A 26,152-nucleotide genomic window follows, 5' to 3' on the forward strand; every position below is an offset into this window, starting at 1 on the left:
TCTCAAATAACTGAATATTCACACAGCCAGGATCCATGACCTTGAGTCCAGGAGATATTTTCTGCTGAATGTAATCATATTCCCAGAGAAGTCAAATTATTCCTTTCGGTTGCCAAGAAAACCTCAAAGTTTTCAAACCACTTTGTCTTAAGAGAAGCCGAAAATGTGCTAAGGCTGCCCACAGGATGGAGACCTCAGCTCACTGCTGAATTTCTTGGAAGCATAGAGCTTTCCGTTTTGTGCAGAGTTCTGATGTTTCCAAGTTGCGTGCCAAGTATAAAAAGGACTTTGACCTGAAAAAGGAAGGGCTGAAGGGCTGCTTCTGTTCTTTTCTGGAATCTGAGCTATACAAAGGAAGGTTTTATTTCAAGAAGAGAATAGTGAGTCCTACTGGAGCAGAAGGTGTTCAGTCTTTATCCCCCTGCTCATTCTCTCCTTCCAGTATACAAAGGGCCTGCTTTTCAGTGAGGCAAACAAGCGATAGTAAATGCAGAAGACGGAGAAAAAGCTCTTTGTCCCCATGCTAACATACATTGGAAGAAAACATGAGCAGAATATTAAAAAAAAAAAACTGTTGTGTGGAGACATTTAGTCAACATTTTGCTGGGAGAAAATCTTGAGCCAATTGTTTATGAGGGTGAAGCAGGAAGGAAAGAGGTAATCAGTTTTGGTCCACTAAAGTTTCAAATGTGTCAACATATTAAAGAAAAATGAACTTGTCAGGGAGATGCTGCTGATGGATGAGGCATCGACTGGTCTCACAAAGTATTTTGGAATTAACCTTTATTTTGTGTCTTTATTTTATCCTGAGGTTTCCTTCCATGACAGTTCCCCCTCAAAGTGCCATATCCCTGGTTTTAATGTGTATAGTGAGATCTTTGGTGTCTGTATTCTTTTCATCAGCTTCTGAAAAATTAGAAGACGACTGTACCAGGCAGACATTTAAAGACCAGAAAATATACCCCATTTGAAATTTTATTTGAGATTTTTTAAAATAAATATTTGTGTATTGACTGAATTTAAAAGGAATGGATAGTACTTATTTTTATCAGATTGTTTTTTATTTTTCATGTAAGGTCTTGTACGTCTAGTTCTGATAGTGATATGTAGCCCATTATTGTTTAACAGATGATATGACGTATGGGAGGAGAAGGAGCAATATCAGTAAGTATTTTTAGCTTTTTTTGTTTTCTTAAGGTGCTTTATATTCTTTCAGGCTGTTTTATAAGAGGATTATACCTTTAAAAAATTGTTGACCAACTTAGATTTGTGTAAAAGTTGGACTGATAAATTATACCATGTATGTCTGAGACAGGAGAGAATACAAACATCCTTAAGTGTTTCTATTTTGCCTAAGATTGTTCACTACTTAATCATGTTGCATATAAGCATGACAACACCATAAACAAGAAAACCACATAAAAGCCTAAAGCAGCACCAGTTTTGTGACTTGTTCATAACTCAATTGTTGTTGGGAGGTCACTTGTTCGTTTCCCAGCCATCCATCAGCTCAGACCACCACCAAAAAATCACACAGAAACTATATTGTTTAAAACACTGCTTGGCCCATTAGCTCTAGCTTCTTATTGACTAACTCTTACATATTAATTTAGCCCATCTCCAAAATCTGGGTATTGCCACAGGACTGTGGCTTACCACCTAAAATTTTGTCATCTGTCTCTGGCAGCGCTACATGGATTCTCTCTGACTCTGTCTCTTTTCTCCCAGCATTCAGTTTAGTTTTCCCTGCCTACCTAGATTTATTCCTATCAACAGGCCAAGGCAGTTTCATTATTCACCAACAATATTCACAGCAAACAAAGGGGAATCCCACATTACCTCCCCTTTTCTATTTAAATGAAAAGGAAGATTTTAACTTTAACATAGTAAAATTACATATAACAAAACAGGTTTCAAGCAAGAATTATAGTGACAATATTTATACTACTTTATCTTTTATCATAATTAACAAAAGCTATAACTATAGCTATCTATTCTTCAACTCTATCAAAGAGTGCAGAAGGGTATATTACCTAAGTAAATAGGAAGTAAGCAACTTCCAAAACTCTAGATTTGAGAGAGACATCTTGCTGCCTGGACAGTTACCCAAAGTTCTTCTGTAACACTGGGGCATCCATCTTCAGCCTACAGGTCCATAGCATCTGGGAGACTTTTCCATGAAGCAGAAAATTTCAAAGACCTATATTGGCACCTATATTGGCAGTTTGTCAGTCACTTTCTTCTGTGTCTAGCAAAATGTCTGGCAGACTCTTTCATGAAGCCGAAACCCTGAAGGATAGTCTCATCTCTCTGTGGGTCCTGCATGTCCAGTTCATCAAGAAGTCCAGGCAAGAGCAGTTTCTTGCCCAAATGGCTAACAGACTCCATAAGGAGCCTCTTTGATGCCCATCATACCCTTGAAGAAGCTTGGTGCTGCCAGGAGCAGATGTGTCTCACTGTCATGAAATGTCTTAAGTTCTTAAACATTTTAAATGCCATATTTTGTAGTCTTTGAAAGGTTTGAAGAATGCCTATCCATCTGAAGTGTATCTATGTACATCTAGAAAATTTAATTAACATGACTACAAGCTTGACTATTATAGATGACCTATATTTCTTAATTATACATTACATTTCTAAATGAGCTGCACAATCACAAGAACTTAATAAAGGGTAGAAATACATATAATAAAATTGACCTTAAATTTGTATCAATAAACCAAGATCCATACCTATGAAAAGCTCTATAGCATATCTCCCTTTAAATGTAAACAAGCATTTATAAATAATCATTTAGGGAATTTGGGCAATTTTTCTCCAAGCTACTTCCTGCTGTTTATAGATCAAACTATTTTGGGGGTGTTCACAGTGACCTTTCAGGGGGGTTTTGGTCCATCAAACTATATTAGTCTGGAAGCAAGTCACAGGTTCACATTCTCTGTGGAAAGAAATGATGAACCTCTCTTCCAAAGCAACATATCCTTAGACTCAAATTCTGAAGTTGAGATACCCTTAAAGTATGTATATTGGTTACTTATCTCTTTCACAGTCAAAAAATTCAAAGAAAACACAATAATATACATAGTACAGACTCTGTGTATATTTCATCTTTACAGGGCTTATTCCTTTTTACTTCTTTTGTTTCTTTAAAAACCTTGTTTTATATATTTTTAATTTATTTACTTCTTTTCCAACTCTCTATACTCTTTTTATTCTCTTTCCCAAGCCTACTTGCATTTATCCAACACTATGACCCCTTTAGAGGTATTTTCCATCTAAATTTTTTTATTGCATATCTGTAATTATTTTTTGACCAGAAGCACTTCTTAAAATGTTAACTGCTTCTTAAAAACTTAAGCTGTGAAAAAAAAAAAAAAAACTAACAACAACAACAAAAAAAAAAACTTAAGCTGTGGCCTTCCTAGGGGAAATACAGCACTGCCTGCTTGCCCTGCCCAGTGCAGCATGGTGGAGATGTTTGCTATCTCTGAAAGCCATGCTCACAGCCTCATTTTTAGGCACACAGCCAGTCTACGTTGCCATTAAGCTAGTTGTAGCAGTCTGTTTACAAAACCCATTTAAATGCTCGTCCTCCCAAAAGAGCCAGGGGTTTGGCTGGCAGCATGGCCTAGAAAGCTGGCATTTCAAAATGGTGGCTTTTTTTTTCTGCTACTGCTGAGTCAGGAAAACCTCTCTTAAAGGAGCTATGGCATGCTGCCAATAAACAGCAAGAAGCTGTGTTAAACCTTGTATTTTTGTATTTAGAATTCCTTTCCAAGATCTCTCAGGTTTTAAGTGGATTTTAATCAACCATATTGGGTGCCAATTTGTTGTTGGGAGGCCTTGTGTTTGTTTCTTGGCCACCCAGCAGCTCAGACCCCAAATAATCACACAGAAACTATCTTATTTAAAACACTGCCTGGCCCATTAGCTCTAGCTTCTTATTGGCTAACTCTTAAAGATGAATTTAACCCATCTCCATTAATCTGTATATTGCCATGTGGCTGTGGCATACCAGCTAAGGTTCTGGCATCCGTCTCTCGTGGGGTTACATGGTTTCTCTCTGATTCTGCCTCATTTTTTTCTAGCATTTAGGTTAGTTTTCCCTGCCTACCTAAGTTCCTCCCTATCAATGGGCCAAGGCAATTTTTTTATTCACCAACAATATTCACATCATACAGAGGGAAATCCCACATCACTCAGTTAATATAGAGAAAGGTTATTATCACACACTGGATGTGTAGCTCCAACTTACTAAATCCTTTGTTCTCTACCATCTCGGTATATTAGAGTCATCCCAGTGACCATGCCAGAGGTAATCAGTGATGAGGGGAGTGAACTCAGTTTCAGGCACCATTACTTTTTAAGTACTTTGGTAATTTTGTTTTTATTTTAAATTTATAACCATTTAAATATTACTCATGCCAAAGATCCATGGCATGTATTTGATTTTATTTTTATTGTAAAACAGTATGTAGAGAGTAGAGGAAGTCTGAATAAAAGAAGTGCTGAGTGAATGTGTACTGTTGAAAAAGGTACATGAGCTATACAGAACTAAGTGCAAGCCATGCCCAAGCTTGCAAGCTTTTGACGAGTTTATTTTAATGTAACTGACTTTTCCTCTCTGTGCAATAAAAATGATGTGTTTGGGTGATGTGCCATTGGTGGATCAGGAAGTCAATTTAGAATAATTTCTACCTTTATAAAAACAGAAGAAGGCAATATAAGTAAAAGGGCCATGTATTGTCTGTGGGTCCTGAGCATGCAGAAAACATAGATTGCAAACTCTTTAATTAGAGGAGCTATGCATTTTAAGTTTCATAATTTGTTGGTAGGGAAGGTATATTGTATAAGAGACAGAGGTGAAAACTTGTATCAAGAATGGCTTATACTGGTTTTGTGGGAGCCTAGCCTGTTTGGATGCTCACCTTCCTAGATCTGGATGGAGGGGGGAGGACCTTGGACTGCCCACAGGGCTGGGAACCCTGACTGCTCTTTAGACTGGAGAGGGAGGGGGAGGGGAGTGGGGCGTGGGGACTGGGGGAGGGAAAAGGGAGGTGGGAAGGAGGCGGAAATTTTTAATAAAAAATAAATAAATTAAAAAAATGGGTTAGAGATTATTTCACACATTCTTTCTCATAGTGCCAAGGCATATATTATTATTGCTATTATTAATCATTATTATTTCTTAACAAAATTAACTTCTTTCAACATTGTATTTGATTTAATAACAGCAAATGCAGCACAGAAGCATTTGTGCTGGTGAATATGCAGTGTACCCTATCCTTGCTCTGTGATATATAAATGAATATAATTATGAATTGTGGTCACTAATTCAAGAGGTGGTATTGTTCAGTCAGGCAGAATGTAATCTAGCCAATCAAATTACTTCCAAACATAAATGCACAATGTACTCTCTTCTATAATTGTGTTGTTTCTAGTCTTCTGTTTTTTGAGCATTTTGAGTTCATTGTTCAGAAGTAAGGTCTTTCCATGGAAGGTAAGCATTTGTGTACAGAAGTTATAAAAAGAAATAAAGAAAGCCCAAAGGAAGAAAACAAAACTACATTGAATTTAAAGCTGTACAAAGTAAAAGTAAAAATAAATAGATGGTAAATTGAATGATAATGGTTCCTTGAAGTCCAGCTGCAGATGAGCATACATACTTGACCCATGCCAATGGCTCTTAGTCTATCTGTCCTTCTATCCAAACTACAAGTTTAGAGTAGAAAACTCTTAATTGCCAAGCTTGCATAATGACATGTAGACATGTTACACTATGTGTCTGATAAGCTTTTAAATAAACAGGGTTTAATGCAGAAATAAACACACTCTAGCTGCTTGTTGGGAAAGAAACAAGTACGAGTAGCTAAGAGAAAAAGCTATTCTAGATGCCCCATGGGATTTTTACCTGTTGATCCTCCAGCAAGCCATTGTGGAAGAGGTAAAAAGGAGTTCTGTTGATTCCTGTTTTTCCAGACTGACACCCAACTTTGCAAGTTTGTAAATTAATCTTTTCACTGCTTTGACCATCTAGTTCTTATTAAAAGGACTGTGTGTGTCAGTTTCTTTGTGGGTGGGGTTTCTTTCCTCTTCACAAAGCTAAACCAGCAGTAGAATTCACCATAAAAGAAAATGTTAACAGTTAAACATCGGGAGCTGTACCTTAATATTACAAAACCAGAGAAAGCAGGTGTGCTGTAGCAAACAGGCTTCTTTAGGCCTGGTTCTGAATTAGTCTTAAAAACTTCTTCCTTCAAGAGCAGCTGGCCTAGAATCCCAAGCTTCAGTGTCCATCTATGGACACCTGAGCACGTTATCTCATGTGTATGGTCCTTCCTCTTCTAGTGATAATGTTGACAGTTCCACAATATGATGAGATTTCTAATAAGTTTTCTAGTACCCCAAAAATTAGCTCAAATCAGCTGATGTCCATTTCATTGGATCCTGAGATGTAAAATTATTTTACAGATAGAACTTAAAAAGTGATGGCAATTCTGTTTACATCCCAGGGAGGGTGTCTCTTTTCATTCTTGTATTGTTGAGCTTATTACAACATTTCTCCCTCCCATTTTGTCCCCCTAGACCCTCCCATATACTCTCATTGATCCCTTTCAAATTTAAGACCTTGTTTTTCATTGTTATTTAATGAATATATATAAATGTGTATGTATGTACACATACATCTATATTCTTTAATAGAACCATATGAGTCTGTATAATGTTACTTGCGTTTATAGTTTTAGAGCTGATCATTTGGCATCAGATAATCAACCAGTGTGTTCTTTCCAGTATCAAATCACAAAATCAATTTGTTGACAATGCCAGATGCTAATGAATGAGCAGGATATCTTCCACAGTGAGTGCTGTGTGTGCTTTATAATTTGTCCTTTCCTCCAATTTAAATCACAGAAGACTGATCCCATAGTAAACATATAAAAAATTGATACACTCACATTTGTCCTTTTGGGGAACTGACAACTTAAAAGGCACTAGAGCTGGGCAATGTGACTGATACAATCAATCCCAGAGGGCACCACAAATTCTTCTTTGGGGAACTTACGTTTACCACAGTTTATTTATTTCCTAGATGTGATGGTTTAATAACACCTTTTATTCTGGAAGACACCTCAAAAATCACAATAATAGCTTCATTGCCTTTATCTTTAAGTAAGAATCTGGAGAAGATTGAGACAGAAGAATGCATCATTGGAAGAACTGAGAAAAAAGTTCCCAAATGACATGGAGATCCTGGAATAAGAAATAAGGCATTCAGACTCCATGATCATTCTAAACATGGCAGCTGAAATATTAAAGACACTGGAACTCTCACATGTGACTAGTGAAGACACTTATGTCATGTTCTTCAGATGTATCCTCATTTTTCTGACTTTTCTGACAGAATGATTGCTTCCATTGTACTGAAACCAACTCATACTCAATTTTTCATTCTCATTGTTCATGCTTCCAAACATACAGGTCAGAACTGAGAGCTCCTCATTTCACACTAAGAGACCTATCTTCAGGAAAATAGGTCAACTGACACTTGTATAATTTTATTGAATATAAACTTAAAGCAAGTAATATTACTTTTTTCAAATACATAATTTTCTCTGAAAATTGCATTTATATGAAGAAGTATTTTATATTGGGGGGAATAAAAGAGCCATCAAATTTATTCTTCTGAAATCTCAAAAAAACTCATTAAAGGTATTCTATCTGAGCTGAGGGAGACAAATGACTAGAATAGAAAGTTTATGGCTGAGAAGAATACCTTTCTGTGTCATGTTTTCTGAATTTTATATCCTCATCAACTAGAGAAGAACTAGCTTCAGAAGTCCATGGGGTTATAGGTTGCTGTGGAAGATGCTATTAAATGAATTCATCAGAAAGACATTTTGCCCCTAGCATGCTATATGATTTTATCAGCAGGAAGGCAATAGCATTTGGCATATGGTTGGGCTTCAGTAAATGTTTATTGGATGAATTGACAGAACAGTGGCTCAATAAATCAAGAGTGCTGTGGAGTCATATAGTGTTTTCGAATGCAGAGAAACACCAGAGATCACATAGTCCATATGAGGTAGACCGTTAGTAGGGAAAACGAGACCCAGTGAACCTAAGTATAGTGGTCACAGGCAGAGAGCTGAAGGGGAGCTGAGGAGAAACCAGTGTTCAAATCTCATTTTCACTTTGATAATTTTTTTGAGAAAATGAAAAATAGATAAGTAAATAGCAAAAATGCCAAATGCTGCACACCAATCAGGTACATACAACTAGGGAAAAATCACTGTGTTTTCCCCTTCCTTTCTTCTACTTAATACTTCTAATCATTTTGGAATTGAACCTTAATGGACTGAAATATTTCTAAATTGGTATGGTGCACCAAGTGATATTCAGGGTAATAAAAGTTCTGATAAAAATTTGTTTTTTAAAATTGTTCAGCAGTCTTAAATTGAAGTGATTACTATAGTAGTAATAATGGTCAATAATAACTCACAGTAATTGTCTACCAAAACAACAGAGTTGATGTTACGTGTGCCAAAGCATATTAAGTGGAACTTATTTTCATAGAAATGTTGAGAAATTCTGAAAACAAGAATCCAAGGATCCTTTATAAATAGAACTTCCCACATACCCAGTATTTCCCTCACATTTACTGGAAGACAATAAAGCTGTCTCAAGTTACTCCTGGTCCACTGTCCAATCGCCATCTTCTACCTAAGCACAAAGAGATGGGTAAGTGGAGGGAAGAGAAATATGAGGTCATAGGCATTGTGAGACTGTGCTCTTCACAGACTAGCAAGGACTTTCTGGTCCTCAGTATCAAGCAGCCAGAAGTGCTATGCATTTGTGTAGGTTAGAGACAAGACATAAAGTGGATTGACCTGGAATTTTCCCCCATCAGTACCTCAGTACATAGGGGTCAGTTTAAATACCTGAGTCACTGTTACCCACGGAACACTTTTATGCTAAGTGCCAAACATGATACTGTCATCTCTCATCTCTGCTTTCGCAGGTTGATGATGGAAGTGTTAAAGTGTTCCTACTTCACTTAATCACAGTGGAAATGTGGTAATGAGGGCCTATCTGCATTTGCTGAATCTGGCCACATCTAGAGTGCATGATGTGTGTGTGTGTGTGTGTGTGTGTGTAGTATTTGTGTGTGTGTGTGTGTGTGTGTGGTGTGGTGTGTGTGTGTGGTGTTTGTGTATGTGGGTGTGTGGTATGTGTGTATTTGTATGTGTGGTGTGTGTGTGCGTGGTGGTGTATGTGTGAGTGTTGTGTGTAGTATGTGTGTGTTGTGCATGTGTGTGTGTTGTGTGTATGTGTGTGTGGTGCATGTGTGTGTGTGTGTGGTGTTAACTTTTTAGTCAAAGTACTATATGACTAAAGATATTCTGAAAAAAAAATTGCATGTTCAACTCCATGAACCTTTTAAGTTTGTTCACAAACCACGATGGTTTGCTCGACAGTAGCAGCAGAATATACCCCGTAAATTTCTTTAGCAGAGAAGTAGCAAGTTTCCAAACCCACTGGTAATTCTATTGTAATATTGACTAAAGAGGAAACACATTGAGAATAAGAAACCAGCCATTATTTTCAGTGATTTAAAGCTTGGACTCTGCTGGGATGCATATTAAGTGGATATTTGACACATTTATACACTGATCAGATACAGCCATTACAGTTTCCTGGGTTTCTTTTCTATGATCAAAAGATACAGAAATTGAATTGAATGTTTATTCCCTTGTAAAAAACATGATAGTGCCATATGATGGCTTCTTTTTACATTGCAGCACTATAAGAATCTATTTAACAATAAAATTTTCACAGTTTATATAAGCATCAATCAGAAAAATCCTCTTATAGTACAGATTAGGGCTGGCCAGGCATCCTGACACATTCAGGTTCTCAGAATTTTTCCAAATATAATAATGACACAGTCCCCAGGCCACATTATGAATAATGAAGGCCAAGAGGTTATTTTCACTTCAGCTAGTGCTGGCGTATATTCATACTCAGTTCTCCATACTCTGTTTACTTTCCATGATGCCTCTATTTGTATCTAAATGAAAAAAACCAATTATAGAATTTGGAATGGTTTACCAAATGGCCAAGTATGTGGATAACTCGTATGATGAAGATTTAGAACTAAAAGCAGTGTTGCTCTGATTCTAGAAAGGTGGGGTGTATTCAATGGCTACTCTGTGAAAGTTGATAAAATAGTCTAGTCTGTATTATCAAGACCATGTAAGCAATAATGTGGATTCCTATTTTAAATGGTGTCTTCTATATCCACCTCAAAAATGACAATTGTATGCCTCATTTTCTAGAGAAATACCTATAAATCTGTTTTAAGAATATTTGTATTTCACGGTTAACTACTTTCTTGAGTAACCATCTATTGAAACCCAGAGAATTCACAAATTCTTGCAGAAAATTATTTTAAGGTCCATACTTATCAAGCTATGTTTATTTGGTACCGTTTATTCACCCCAGGTAAAAATACACTAGCCTCTAAGTGGCAGACTTGGCAATCGGGGCCTGAGTCTGACATGGTCACAAACATTGCAGAGCTGAATACTTTGTGAATGTCGGGGTACTTGTTCATTACTTTCCTTGTATTGCCCCTGAATTTGTGTAAAATGAATGTCATCTCTCAATAGAGAGAGGCGAGCAATGCCTAGCTACCAGCCCCTGCTATTATTTAAGCATTCAGATCACATTCCCAACTGAATCTGAATGGTATTGCGCCAGAGTCTTGAACCATTTTTGTTTACTTTTTTGTAAAAAAATGTGCTCAAGTTAAGCTGAAATCCATTTTTTGGTTATATACAAATGGTTTATATATTATTATAATATTGTGATCCTAAGAAGAATCTGAGGCTGGAGTGAAGACAGCAAGAATTCTCTTCTTCTTGTCTCCCAATTAGAAATGCTCCCATAATTTTCATTTTGGTTTTTCTTTTCAACATGATGAACAAATGAACATTGATCTAAATAATATTGGACTCTTCTTGATCTTACATAGTTCACTATCTCAAGTATATTTTAAAGATTTTGTATCTTCATTTGCATTGTTCCATGGAAATTTGGTTGTTTATTTCTCAGTTGCTTTAGGTTTATCTAAGGTAAAATAAAGTGATTGAATATTTTGTAAAGTATGTCTTATTTCTGTACAATAATAGAGGTTCACCTCAGAAGTTATACATGTTCAATTATTTTTAAGAAATATATAATATTTTACAATCTTTTACTAAGTAAATCTAAAAATGAACTGTTATTTTTTTAAATTAGTGTCATTTTCCTTATAATAAGGACTTAGGCTTAACTTTCTAAAGGGTTAGAACATATGAGAAATGATGTCACTTTCTGTTGGATTACTTGGAAACAGAGGACTTAATTGGACAGGAATTTCAAGAGGCAAAATTTTACTAGTTTCTGTTTAATTTTGTTGTCCGAGACAACCAATCTTAGTATTTAATTTAATAGTATAAATTTCAAGTGATTGTCTTTGTTAAGTCAAGGATCCTTTTGCTGTGACAGTCTTGTGTACTTGATTTCTGAAGTGGAAAAAGAAATGAAGCAGGCCTTTTACTCAGATTTTTATTTGTGTGTGGTTTTTCTTATCATAAATTTAAGTTTCTGATTTATAATGAATACAGTCCTACACTCACACGATTATAGAAAAGTCTTAAAAATTTATATGAGTTGGGATTATATTTGAAAAGCAAAGCCATCCAGAGCTATAATATTGAGCAGATTCTTGACAAGGGAGAGGATCTGAAAGTTCTTTCTGCAAGTGTGGGCAGAGGGGCCTTACTTTGCTCATTCTTGCTTTTACAATGCCCAGTGTTTTGTTTAGACATTTTTGTGAAATTCAGCGATCTTGAAAGTTACGGAAATAGGTCATGTTAATGAGATTATACCCCATGCAGGAAATAAGAAAGAATGTTGCCTGAGAAAATTTTGTTGAGAACTTGGAAAGTCATCTGACCTCTTTTGTACCTCAGATTAAGTTGAATCATTGATATTTTTGGATAGAGAGGGATTTATGTGCTGAACCTACCACCCAGTTTAACATATGGATTATGTTTAAAGTTCTTCTAAAAGAGAAATTTGTTTATTTTTGTTTTTTTATCAGATGAAATGTTCAACATGCGACTCATCATAAGGAAATCTTTATCACATCACGATCTAATTTTTATTAGTTAGGATGATATTATTCTTCTGAAGGATTTGATCCCTGGTATATAAAGATTTTATCACATCCTCAAGTCTTCCTTTAGAGAGTTTAAAACACATTTTGGAATTTAATCTAGAAGCATTTTGGCATTTCAGGAGATACCCTGATAGTCCATTTTGTATGAAGTGTCTGAGAACAGGTCTGACTGAGCAGTGCTGAAGAAAGGCACCATTCACCCTCTTTCATGCCAGCTATCAAGAGTGTAGTTTCTTAGCATCTATTCACATTTTCAATTCATCTGCTGAATCTCCCAGGAAATTTACCCTGATGTTGAGAAGTCATAGTTACTATTCCTATGCCAGATTCAGTCAGTTGGCTCAAATGGGAGCTCAGGTTTAGTCAAGTCAGACTATCAAGAGCATATAGAATTCTAAATAGTCTACTTAGCTTTCTTTCAGGAAATATTATTTTCACCTATTTTTTAATGCATAAAAGTAGAATAAGTTTAGAATCAAATGACACCCTCCTACAACTCTGTAGTAATAGGAGCGGAGGGGCTGCATCCCCAGCACCCCGGCCACCTGCTAGCTTATACTCCGAAATAATTACACGGACACTGTATTCTTATAAACACTGCTTGGCCCATTAGCTCTAGCCCTTACTGGCTAATTCTGATATCCCGATCAACCCATCTCTAATAAACTGTGTTGCACCAGTCTTACCAGGATAGATTCAGCATGTCTGAGCTGGCGGCTTGCTTCATCACGTGCGTCTGCCTCAGAGAGCGTCTGCCAGGGAGAGGGGAGCATGGCATCTCTGAGCTCACTTCCTCTTCCTCCCAGCGTTCTGTTCTGTTTACTCCTCCCACCTATGTTCTAACCAATTAAATGGGCCAAGACAGTTTTTTTTATTTTTTAACCAATGACCTTCCTCCATCACAACTCTCCTTTCAACTTTAAAATAACAGGATGCATATTAGCAGGACTCTTAGATAAATTCTCCATGTTTATAATCAGCTTATTTTTTTTTTAATCTCTGGAGCTCTATAACATGTGTCTAATTAGTGATGGTTTCCCTTCATGTTGACATTTATCAGATAACTCATATTATTGTATTTATGCATACTGTATTCTTTGCTGAATTTTATATGCTTTCCAAGAGCAGCAATTTTTAGGTTATTAACGTACGCTGAAAAGTATTTTTAAATGTAACTACTAAAATCTTTTTATTGCTATTGTTTTAATTTTCATGAATACTTTTATCATTAATATGTGCAGCATTTTTTGTATATCATTCTTTTAATGAAGAGGAAAATTTTTTAGTTTTAGTTTTTATTCATTTTTATTTAGGTGTCTGAATGTTTCCTATGTGCCATATGTGTGTGAATGCGCTCAGATGTGAGAAGGGGGTGTTCTAATCCCTGAAGCTGTAGTTACAAGTGGTTGTAAGCTGTCTGATATGAGCTGTGAACCAAACCCGGGTCCTTCGGAAGATCAGCAGGTGCTTTTAACTGATGAATCCCAACTCCAAGAAGAACATATTGGATGAAGATAATTTAATTTGTGCTTAGTCATCCAGATGATTTAAATTAATATTGAAAACAGTAAAGCGTGAAACAAACCCACACCAGTTTGGATTCAAAGGATTATCTATTTGAGGGGAAAAACTTACAGAACACCGTCCTACATGACAGGCAGGAAAGGAGTCTAGTTGCTGGAGCAATAGAGTGAGCTGAGGGCTGCCACTGCTTTTTAAAGAGAAAGAGACCACGCCCCAGTAGGCTGGTATCTCAACGGCTATTGGTTGAAGGAGAGGAAGGAGCTCCTGCAGCAAAACAGTACATATAAAAACATAACTGAATTTTTGCACTCTGAACTTTTCTACAGCCAATGCCACAATTAGGAGCAGAAGCTCACCAACTCTACTAAAGACAGTTTTGGTAGAGTTTGTCCCAATTTATAATATCAACAACATTACTTTTTAAGTCTTTAAACTTCATGTCTGGCTCTTTCATTGTTGTTGGTTTTGCTTCACATTATTACTTTTGTGTTTATCTATATTATATCATACTGTATATAGATGATCAACTTGAAGTCATATATTCCCTTTGCTGTTTACTACCTCCCATTGATGTGAGGTCTCTGGAATGCAGTTGCCTCTGAAAGTCTGAGGACCTTATTTAGGCACTTTCATAGAATCTGAATATTTGCTTCTTTCATTCTTAAACAATCAACTCTTGCTATGTTCACAAACATATGGCTGTGTTTTCCCATCATCTCAGAATGCTATTCCACACTCCTTTTCACCAATGGCATGGTGTCATCAGGGAGTGACTGGGTATATAGACCAGAGGTTGGATTCTAGCCTTCTGTGACTGTGTATCTTATGAAATGGACAGTCATTTGGATCCTACAGATTTTATAGTCTTAAGTAACATGCACGGAAGAGTGGAGTTAAAAGAGGTCTTTAAAATATCTTCAGTCCAGAGATCTATTCAGAGTGACGGTAAAAGGTTAGAGGGATAACGTCTTAAAGTATAGCTCACCATCTGTGAAACTGCCATGGGAGCACAGTGCCAGTTAGAGATGACATAGCCGGTCAGCTTTCACCTCATCAGCCTTCTTGTCAATAATTGCTGAGAAGAAATCTATCAACAGCTTTATCAAAATTTGTTTTTTCTTAATTTTTAATTGTTAATTTTGGCTGTGAAATATTTGAATATAAATTGATTTCTCCATACTTATTTTAATGAAACCATCAATTTATATTATTTATATAGTTTTCTGGAAGCTGTCTGTTTGCTCATTTTCTCCATCATTGGTCTTTTTAGTATTGATTTGTTGGAAAGCTTCCTGGATGTTGTGTTGTAATCTTTTTTAATAAATTTATTTATTTATTTTTGTTTTTTTGAGAGAGGGTTTGTCTGTAGCTTTGGAGTCTGTCCTGGAACTATCTCTTGTAGACCAGACTGACTTCAAACTCACAGAGCTCTGCCAGCATCTGCCTCCTGAGTGCTGGGATTAAAAGCATGCACCACCACCACCCTGCTAACTGTGCTGTAATTCTTTGCCATTGATATGAATTGAAAATATTTTTCTCAGATTTTTATTTAATTTCTTATATTTTTGTGGTATTATTGATAAGTGGATTTTGTTATTTTAATTGGGATTAATCGATATTTTAGTGCTGTTATATGATGTTTAATATACTTTCATGTCTCAGTTTTCTGTCTTAAGAAAATTTTACATTATTTTCCCATACTAATTTTAGCCTTAGAACAGCTAGAATTGATTTGTTTCATTTTGTTTGTGTAGATAGCTGAATATCCCAGCACTATTTATTAGCTAATGGTCCTATCATTCCTCTTTACCTGAAATGCAGAGCTTACTGTAAATTATTTACATATGTATTTAGAGATACTTTTCTATTTTTATCCTTATCTTCCTATCTGTCTCAATCCCTTGTCTTACTTGTCATGTTTCTTGTGTGTACCAGTATATAGTGGAGCTGAAGTTGTCACATCTTCTCTGACATATCTTAGTTATTTTGGCTGTGTTGCTTTCGTACAGAACTTGGAAAATCACCTTATTACTTCAATTTAAAAACTCTTTGGGAATTCAGTTTCCCTGAATCTATAGATTTCCTGTATCTATACCTTCCCTGGAATTAGCTAAAGGAACTTTCTTCTGCTTCTACGAAGCCCTGTGCCCTTTCTAAACCAGACATTTCCATGGATCATTTTGGTCTTTCCAATTACACAACCATGATTTGCTAATGCATCATTATTGTCCGCAATTGCAATCTTTATAATGCTCACAGTGCTAACTCTGGATTGCAGTGTACTGAATTGGAATGTTAATAATGAGAATCCTCTCCCTGCACCCCTCCCCGGTTTTGATGCTGAAGAGAGCATTTTCCTATTCAAAATCAAATGTGCTGTAGGTTTTAAAATATTTGACACATTTATTCCATTGTGGAGACAATGGGGTAAACAGTGCTCCTTACCAACACTGCCATGCACTCTTCCTGGCTTTACCCTATGGACCCACATCACTGAAGGATCAGTGTCTCTAACTGTCTCAGACCCTGACCGATTTAAAAGATGCTTAATTTTCTTCAGTGACATGACAGCTACCAAGTGGTCAAACGAGATCTAAATACACATTTTGTTGATGCTTAGGTATTGAAACAGTTGTCATAGTAAACTCTCCAGGGACTCAGATATCCCCACTGAATCATTCTGACGCAGGAATTCGGTCTGTTGTGTTCATTGCGTGTCACTAAAGAGTGGTACTGGATCTACCATGTAGGGGGTGCCCAGTTCCCCTTAAGGTCACTTCTTCCTATGAATCAGTTTGTTTCCTGTGACTCTCACTAGAACTTGGTCTGTTTTCCACGAATGCTAGACTTTACTACTTGCTGGCCAGTTGTCATTGAGGTTGCTGGCAGGACTAGAGACATGGTCTATCCATATGTAGCTGCTTAAAGAAAGTCGAGTCATCCGGCTTTGAAGAGCTGAAACCTTGAACTGGGTTCTAACTCTATGACATGAATTAAACTAGCAAATGATAGTGGTCCTGAAAAACCATTGCCTTGGTAGGCTTGATGGCACGTACCTGTAATCGTAGTGCTCAGGAAGCTGAGGAAGGGGGATTGTTAGCTGGAGGCCAACCTGACCTGACTTAAACAACACAGAAAATTAGAGCAAAGAGAAAAAAATCTATTGCCAGGGGAAGACTAAATCTCATGCTGGTTCCTGAATATTCCAGCATGCTAATAGAGATGCTGTGTTACCAAGAAAATAGATTTTCTATTTTGCCTTTTGTAGCACTCATAATTATCTTTCTAGTTTATCATAAGCTGATTTCTAACCATAAGGCCTCTTTTGTTGTTGTTTGGGATTTTTGTTTGTTTAGGATGTTTTTTCTGTGGTCGTTTTTAGTTTGTATGTCTCATCACATTTGCCATCATTGCTTGGGAAGCCACGAGCACATTTGACTTACAGCTTTCTTTGGTTGCCTGACTTTACTGGTGGGAGAAGGCTGCTTTTCCCAAATGGCCACATTTCTGTTTGATCTGTCTGGCATGTGGTGGAATCCACATTGTACCTTCCAAATATACTAAAGATGGAGCTATGTACAGAATGTAGAGACTTCATTTGCATGCTGCTTCTATGATGTTGTTCTGGATCTCTTACCTGCTCACAGCAGCCAGCCCTACCATCTGCTCGGTGAGACCAGCTAACCATCCAGCTGACAGCAGCAGGCTTTTTATAACTACCTCCTCCATGAGGGCAGGAGTGCATAATACTCTATAGGAGACTGGCTTTTCCCAGATCAAATTTTTTCTTTTCCCCTTACTTTAAAATCTGTATGGTCCTCCAGTGACCAAAATGCTTGGCTCTTCATTGAGAAAGATCTTTGAATATACATATCTCCCCAAAAACTAATTCTTCAGTGGTATGGTGCACATGTGGCAGACAGAGGAATCCATTGTTATCAGCAGACAGGACCCATCCAATATGCATTTATGGTACACGGTTCATGTACTAAAGATAACACAGAGCTGCTTTGTCCGATCAGAGCTCTTATGGTGACACTTAAAAATTAACTGAATTTTCAAGAAGGCCACTTTTAGCTACTGTAGTTGATGATCCAGTACCTGAAGAGGTTGGTTAAAAGTGTAGTGCTACCTACAGCACGGCCCGAGTCTCTGACAGCTGTGCGGTGGTCCTGAGTGTGTGTTAAGAAGAGTTCATCAGCCCTTGCATTGATTAAGGCCATTTATTAAGTGCCGTGTCAAGTGCTTGCTGACTTACATCTGTCTGTCTGTTTCCCTCTAGGAAAGGAAGAGTACATCGCCACATTCAAGGGCTCTGAATACTTCTGCTACGACCTGTCCCAGAACCCCATTCAAAGCAGCAGCGATGAAATAACCCTGTCCTTTAAAACTCTTCAGAGGAATGGACTGATGCTTCACACAGGGAAATCAGCGGATTACGTCAATCTTGCCTTGAAAAATGGAGCTGTCTCTCTGGTCATTAATTTGGGATCAGGGGCCTTTGAAGCGCTAGTGGAGCCCGTGAATGGAAAGTTTAATGATAATGCCTGGCATGATGTGAAAGTCACCAGGAATCTGCGTCAGGTAACAAAGCAGTGGATAAGACAGTAACCGCCATTGTTTCTCGCTACAGCTGTGCCTGTGGTACCTACAGCTGTGTGTGTGTCGGGGGGCCTTGAGAACCTCACCACAAGAGACAGGGCCTGGAGTTGCTCAGAGATTAGCTTTTTCTTCTGAGGTGAATTTTCCTGCCATACTTGAGCAGGGGCATATCTAGAAAGTTCTGGGGGGGCCCAGATGCTATTTTAATACAGCAACCTATGGTTAGTTTCCAGAGGGCTGCCAGGATAACCCTGTGACCTGCCTTTTCTCTATGTGATTTTATTGTCATTTTGATTTGATTTTTTTCTTTTTAATATAAATTGTAGTTCCATAGTAGTGATTTGGAAGCATGCACATTGGGGTTATTAAATCACAGTTCCTTTTTTGTAGTTAAAATTTTTTTTTGATTACTTGGGATTTTTATCAATTCCTACTTCCTCCTCTTTTGAACCCTAAAATGTGAAAATAAATTGTCCCTGAGGGGAAAAGTTAAGTCTTGGGTATAACCTATATTCTCAAGTTTTTGTTTATGAGGATGTTTTGTTTTAGCACAGATGCTCAAACTACAAATGATATGGAAGGTCACTTCATCCTCTAGGTGCCCACTTCCATTGGAAAATATATATTTATATTTTTATATTTATACATATATATTTACATAAATTATTATAGAGGTCTTTATATGAGAAAATACCCACTCTTTACTGAATCTATGGGTCTATATATACTGTATGTTTTTAATGAGACATATACAGTATATGCAGAAAGCAGACTAGATTGTTCATATATTTTGATCATTATGAGTTTTGATTATCTGGAATTTTATATTATCATGTATCATTTTTTAAGTGTTGACAGTAACTAATTTTTAAATGGTAAATGCTAATCTCAAACTAATATCCTTAATGTATTTGTTATTTCTCTGAACAGTTGCAGAATGACCGAGTGTCTCTGGTTTCCCTTTACTAAAACGGCCCTCTCTTTTCTGAGCTGTTAACTAACCTTTTCCTTCCCGCTTCTGAAAGCCTTTAGCTATCTGAGCTAGAGAAGCAAAAATAATCTAGGAGTAGAGATTTGATGCAATTGAGGCAGACAAGCAAAGTTTTAAGATCATGAGTGTCTCCAAGGCCTTTGAGACACCCCAGGACACAGGAGGAGCCATGTGCTCCCTGTGGGAGAGGGCTACCCACAGTCAGTGTAGCTATAGACCATGGGTTTTCTGTAAGTCTGTCTCTTTGGTTTTCTGTTTTCATTTTTTATCTCTCACATACTCACCAAGAGACTAGAGGCTCATTTGAAGCAAGCACAGAAGGAAGGGGTGGGGACGTCTTGATGAGCCCACTTTCTAGATTTGCCTTTGCTCAGGTTAAAAAGCCAGATGAGAATGTGTAGCTTCAAGAAAAGAGAAGTTTGTGCAACTAGGGTGCATGCGTGGCAGGACAGATTAGAACAAGTCCATTCTACTCATTCTGTGTGTCAGGATCTTTGCTCTGTTTCATTGCAGTATACTGTGACCCTAAAGTCCATCAATATGACCGAAGGAAGTTTTGGAGTTGAGGAGGAGTCCTTGTGTGCTGTAAAATTGAGTAGCAGGGCAATGCCAACTGATTCCTACTAATTTGCTGGGGCTGGGTGTGGGTCTGGAGGAGGGGGGGACTATGTGGGTACAATGGTGAACTGATAGGCTTCAGGCCTTTAAACGAATCCCTTGTAGATGTTTACAATGGCTCTCAGTTGTCCTCAGGAAGACAAAAGGAACGCTGCCTTGTGTCTGTTTCTGTCTAGTGGCAAGAGATGAACAAGGGCAGGAAAAGACTATCTCCTCTGTTGGAGGCCTATTTGTTAGTCTGCTTTTTTTCTTGTAAAATTTTTTTGCCCTTTTTCTATGTTACTAACATGCTTAATAACTAACATGTCATTCATGGAATGTTTCATTCTACTAACCGTTACCTGAATCAAAAAATGTACTAACATGGTAGAGACCATCATATTTTTTAAGTAACGATCGTTATTCTGTTCACAGTTTTTAATTTCCTTTCTCCCCCCTTCTCCACAAAGCACTCAGGCATTGGACACGCTATGGTAAACAAACTACATTGTTCGGTAGATATCATTCTAATTGTTTCTTATTTTGGGTTTGCCGTGTGTTTTCTTTCTTTCTTTTAACTGTAGACATCATTAACAAAAGAGGAACTGCGGTTGGTACTCTTCTGCTTACCTTGACCTCCTTCTTTTCATCTGTTGTTGACTTTCTTATTTTTTACCTGTTCCCGTCAACTTCTGTTTTCGAACTCACCTGTAGGGGCATCGTTAACGTTTCGAACGTTTTTTGCATCCAGCTGTGGTTAACACGAGATAAGAAAATGGTGGCTGGCCCGAGTGACCGCAGGCTCAGCCAGTCTCTAACCATTCATGATGCATGGCATGGAACCTTGGTTTGGGAATGTTGGAGATGCCACACCCACTCATCTTTTCGTCATCACTAAGCAGTTATCTTTCTCCTTTAGTTTTTCCCGTCTTCTTTCCTTTCCTTTCTGAACGTTCTGTACCTCCCGCATGCGCATCGCGAGTGCTGCTCCACTGGTTGTTTTGCCGCCTCGTCTTCCCTCAGCATGCCTCAGGCACTTGCATGCTCAACAATCGCTGCTCAGTAGTGCAAACAGTGACGTTGCTCAAGTAGCCTGCCCCTTTTCTGTTACCAAGGTGCACGTGGTGATTAGTGAATAACAGATGACTAAACTTTACTAATACGTACACCAGCAAAACTAACCTAGGAGGCATTTTACTAACACCATTTTTGTGTCTGCTCAATAACTTTTGAGTTGCAGCAGGGATGATGCTGGCACTAGTTCACTGATCAGTTAACTCTCTAACTAGTTTAGACCTCTCAGGGCTAGCTGAATAGAATCCAAGAATAAACCTCAAACAGACATGAAAATGGGTTCCGCCACAGGGCTAAAACTGAAAACAAAACAAACAGAAAAAAAGCAAAACAAAACAAAACAAAACAAAAAGCAAAACAAAAAAAATAAAATAAACAAAACACAAACAGGCATACCCCAGGATTGCAGCATCTAGGTCTGAGTATAGCGTGTCCTTTCCCTGTGCTTTGTTATCTAGGTGACAATATCAGTGGATGGGATTCTTACCACAACGGGCTACACACAAGAAGATTACACCATGCTGGGGTCTGATGACTTTTTCTATGTGGGAGGCAGTCCCAGCACAGCCGACCTTCCAGGGTCACCAGTCAGTAACAACTTTATGGGCTGTCTCAAAGAGGTAAATATTGATTCATGGCACCATTCTTAACTCACAATCTCATCTTTGCAGATCTGGACTGAGAACTCCTTTACTGAAGATCTGATGTTCCCAGAGTGAATGGCACAACCTTAAATTCAGTCTTATGTTGTTTATGCAGAATGGGGTAAAGGGGTAGCTCATACACCACACTGGGGAATTAAACTCTGCTTCCGTTAGTAGGCATTTTCGTGTAGAGGTTTGTATATGCTGTAAGAGGACATCCAACAAAAAGAGATTTCGGTCTAAAGTTGTACTAAGGGCTAATTGTTTAGAGCCAACTGTCTGGGGGTATTGTGCGTACTGTAGTGGTTTGTTGGAGAGTTAAAGGGAAAGAAAAGAACTATGAGAGGAAAGGAAACAACATGCATAGTAATGTCAACACAGAGAACAAAATGAGGCTGCACAATGAAACAGTTCTGTTGCTGTATTTTAACTGTATCCCGAAGGTGGGAGAGCTGTGTCCTTTGTGATCTGGTAAGTTGACGTGATATTTACCTGGGGAAAATCCGAGCTGAGGAGAGCAATTTCACCCTCCTTTCTCAGCTGTCAGTGTCTGCTGTAAATTTTCATAAGCTTGCAGTTTGTGGGGAAAGACCAGAAGTGCCTTGAATTTCAATTTTATATTGCATAAAAAAATAGATTTTTTTTTTTAAAAATCTATTCAGTCATCACAAGTTTTGTTTTCTGGATATTGGAGCATAAATTTTCCCCTTGTTGCAAGGTGGCAATGAGGCAGTGCAGACTCGTAAGACCTAAAGTGGGGTAATTATGAACATGCTAGTTATTTAGGCACAGCAATCACTACTAAGAAGCAATGCTGTTGTTTATTGTGTTCTATCAAAAATGTAATCATATAAATTTCATTGGATTATTTTATTTTATATTTATTTTTCACTCAACAGTGAGAAAGTCACTATTTTTTTTACTAAGTCATCATTGCTTGTCTTCAAAGTATTGCATCTGTTTCCCAATATGTGTGTGTGTGTGAGAGAGAGAGAGAGGAGAAAGAGAGAGATAAAGGTAGAAGCAGCCCCAAAGGGGTTCAGAATTGCTACAATATAACAAGTGCATGCAGTTTTCCATGGACAGAATAGATCCATACATTGGGGTGAGGGAAATTGCCTCTCAGAGAGTGAATTATTACTCTCTGAAGACATAAAATACGTCTTAGGGTCTGTGTTACACTCCATAGGCAGTAATAAACTAACAAAATAGCAGTTATTATCATGATAAAAACAGTATTAAGCTTTCCAAGTCTTTTGTGCTTAACACTATCCTAAAGGTGTCCAGTGGCCGTCACAGTATAGGTAGTGATTTACCATCTTTATTTTTCAAACAAAGAAATTAACGCTCAGGCCAGGTAAGTTCCTTGCAGGAAGAGCCACAACACTTAGGTATTAAAACCCAAAGCTCTATTTCATAGTCATCTGTCCTGGTAATTACCATAGTTCACCATGTCACCATTTCCTAGAAGTGTTTCTTAGGTCACTGATGTTGAAGATTGCACATAGGAGCTCTCAATTTCATTAAAAGCAGAAGTAAGTTCTAGAAATGTACAAGAACTATGGCCAACGTGCTCATTTGAACTGAAAAAACGCTGACCTGGGTGTGAGTTCCCATGGCCAATGAGAGCACGGAAGCCAAATGTGTGAGCCTGGATTCACTAGGATTTGGACAGGCAGGAGATAAAGTAGCTCAGATCAGGGAGAGACAGAGTCATTGCATACTTCGACTTAACAAGTCGACTCCTGAAAGCCTTTTCTGTCCATTCCTAAGTACTCACACCAAGGTGTAGTGTTTATTTCCACCATTCTATCAGTCATAGGCCATGATTTATCTATAGAAAGTGACCCTTGGGTTAAACTGGAGAAAGTCAAAGTACTCCTAGGCAGAATGTAAATTTAGCAGAAGAGCATCTTTGGGCATCCTATGAAAAATGAGGCTATGTGTAGTATTGGGTTCCTCTGAGACATATAACATTCTCCAGTTCTCCAGTGAGCAAGAAAATTTTTGTGCTTGTAAAGCTGCAGTAAATTCCCTTTACCTGAAATAGTAATTTTAAATTAAGCAGTGCTTCAAAAAAACATCTCTACTGTTTAAATGCTCATACATTGATAATCTCAGCATTCATCTTTTTATATTAACAATCACAAACAATATGACAGAAAGAAAAAAATTAAAAAATAATAAATCCATATGGTCTTTCAAGCGTCCTCCCTTAACTATAAGTACATAAAAGAGAATTTTTTTCCCTCTTCCCTATCTGCAGATTTTACATACAAACTCTTCCGATTTATGGGGTGAACCCATCTTTCTGCTTTCCGTAGCCTGGGGAATTTGCTTGGAGCAAGTGCTGTGACATTTTGCAATCTTGTGCGATGTATTTCACTTGGTTTCCTTCCAGCACACTAGAGGTTGGAAGGGTGTAGAGATACAACCAGTTTATAAATGTAGAAAATATTCCTTTGGAGGATATTTTGCTAGTTCATAGCTTCCACCTACATTTGACTCATCTTTTATAATAGTCTGCTCTTCCTGTTTCTGAAAGGAAAGGGTGAAAAGGTGCCATGGATTTTGAGCGAAATTACCTTGCTATAGGAAGGTCAGTTTTCTCGAGTTTGTGAATAGATAGGATTATGCCAACATTCCTTCTCTTGTTTGTTTTCCTAAACCCTGGTTTAAAGTTCCTAGCCAATAGCATATTCCATTCCTAATACCTTAACTACAACTTCATTTATTGGCTTTTTTATTTTCAATCCAGTACATAATACCCCTTAGGAAGTCACTTCTGTAGGAGTGTCTAAGGGCACCTAGTCTGAAGCCACAGAGAACATTTTGGAGTAGAATTAAGCTGCACTCATTCTCTGAGTGCTTTGAAAGGAATAAAGCAGATATAGAGGAGGCCAGGCTGGGTAGCAATGAGGGACAGCCCAGAATCAGCACCCAGCTTTAGACAAAGGGAGCAATGAGGGACAGTGCAGGATCAGCACCCAGCTTTAGACAAAGGGAGCAATGGGGGACAGTGCAGGATCGGCACCCAGCTTTCAGACATAACATATCTGACTGGATAATGATGGCCTCATCGTGATCCATGTTAATTATCATAAAACTAGAGATGGCCTACTACATTTACTAATTTATACCCTCATTGTTTAAAAATTAAAGTAAAAAAGAAATCTTTCAACATATAGAAGCTATCTATAGTTTTATTCTCTTTAGTGACATCTTAATTTTTCTGTGACATTTATAATGGTAAATGAGACTGAGAAGCACTTTTAGCCACTAGGTCACAAAAAGAAAGTTAATTTCATTAGAGCAACAACCAAATTTCAAAATAAAATAACAATGTGTAAAACACTAATCTGTTGAAAATGAGAAGATCTCTTGAACAGCCAGCAGAGAAAAGAATTTCTTTTGTAATAGTTAAACCTAGTCACAAACAACTAAAAAAGTCATTGGAGATAATGGCTTTCCCAGACTTAGGTTTTGGAAAGGCAAAAGAAAATTGTCAACAATGATTAGTATTATACACAGATCACTCTTGTAAGACTGGATATAGGCCTTGAGAAATACACTTTAAAATCATATTGTAGTGAAAGCAGCCCAAATTCTTCTTTGACAAGAATGCTTGTTTATATTATTTGCATTTTTGGAAGCATCATTTAAAAGCTAAAATACATTTTCTCAGAATGTTTTATAAATTTAAATTTATTTTTTCTAGTGAAGTGTGTTTGAGTAACAAAGAGGTACTAATGGGAGGAAAGGTGAGGAGCTGAGGAAAGAGGAATCTCGGTATTTCCATAAGATGCTTGGGGGCCTCTGAGGACCCTCAAGCGCCACCCACCTATTTTGAGCACTGGAAAAGCATTTTCTTGGAAACAAGTCCTGTAGTTTTGTTTTAACACGCTCTTTAGAGGCCGCTTTTCAACTACCAAAGATTGGTGAAAATCTCATCAATAAATGTTTTACTCCGATATGTTGACCACAAAGACTTAGATAGTAAAGGGTCCCGCAGTGAGAGTAATGCCTCTCCTATTAATTCTGTCTGTTCTTAGCTCCTGCATTTTTCTATTTCTTAATTTCTTTGTGTCCACAAAACACTCTAAAACACCTGCTTCCCTCCTGCAGAGTGGACATTATTTAGCATGGCTTACTGGTTAGGAAAGGAAACTAAAGAAGGGGGAAATGATTGTGTGCGTGAATAAAACACCCCAGAATGCCTTATCTGAAGTGTTTTCAGACACCCGTGACTGCTGCAGGCTTTCTAATCAGTTGCTGCCTTGGAGACTATGCCTGTGCGAGGTCATTTAAAATGCTGCCTCTAAAAACGGCATAGGATGAGCCCGAGGAAAGATGTTTGAGAGCAAAGAAAGCGGAGTGAATGCTGGAGGGAATTAAATCCCTACTGAAAATTTCATCAACCTAATTAGGTCAGCTCAGCCTTTAATTACACATAGAGATTTTTATCCCTAGAAATCTGTAGGAAGACCGAAGGTG

At 37.7% G+C, this 26,152-nt stretch overlaps 1 protein-coding gene across 25 annotated transcripts in view; it reads left to right on the plus strand.

Annotated features, from left to right (window-relative positions):
• Positions 1-26,152, plus strand: part of Nrxn1 (neurexin 1) — a 1,082,053-nt gene that overhangs the window by 378,356 nt on the left and 677,545 nt on the right. For 19 of the 25 annotated variants that reach the window (XM_041630237.1, XM_041630235.1, XM_041630239.1 and 16 more), the window contains 3 exons: positions 18,033-18,334; positions 20,411-20,434; positions 21,473-21,634. In XM_041630237.1, coding sequence (XP_041486171.1) covers positions 18,033-18,334; positions 20,411-20,434; positions 21,473-21,634 — 488 coding nt within the window. The remainder of the gene's footprint in view (positions 1-18,032; positions 18,335-20,410; positions 20,435-21,472; positions 21,635-26,152) is intronic. The other 6 variants (XM_041630240.1, XM_041630249.1, XM_041630251.1 and 3 more) reach the window with 1 other exon arrangement.

The sequence above is a fragment of the Microtus oregoni genome, unplaced genomic scaffold (assembly GCF_018167655.1).
Source record: "Microtus oregoni isolate MIOR12 unplaced genomic scaffold, Mior012 000034F_ref0000314, whole genome shotgun sequence".
NCBI classification, from domain to species: Eukaryota; Metazoa; Chordata; class Mammalia; order Rodentia; family Cricetidae; genus Microtus; species Microtus oregoni.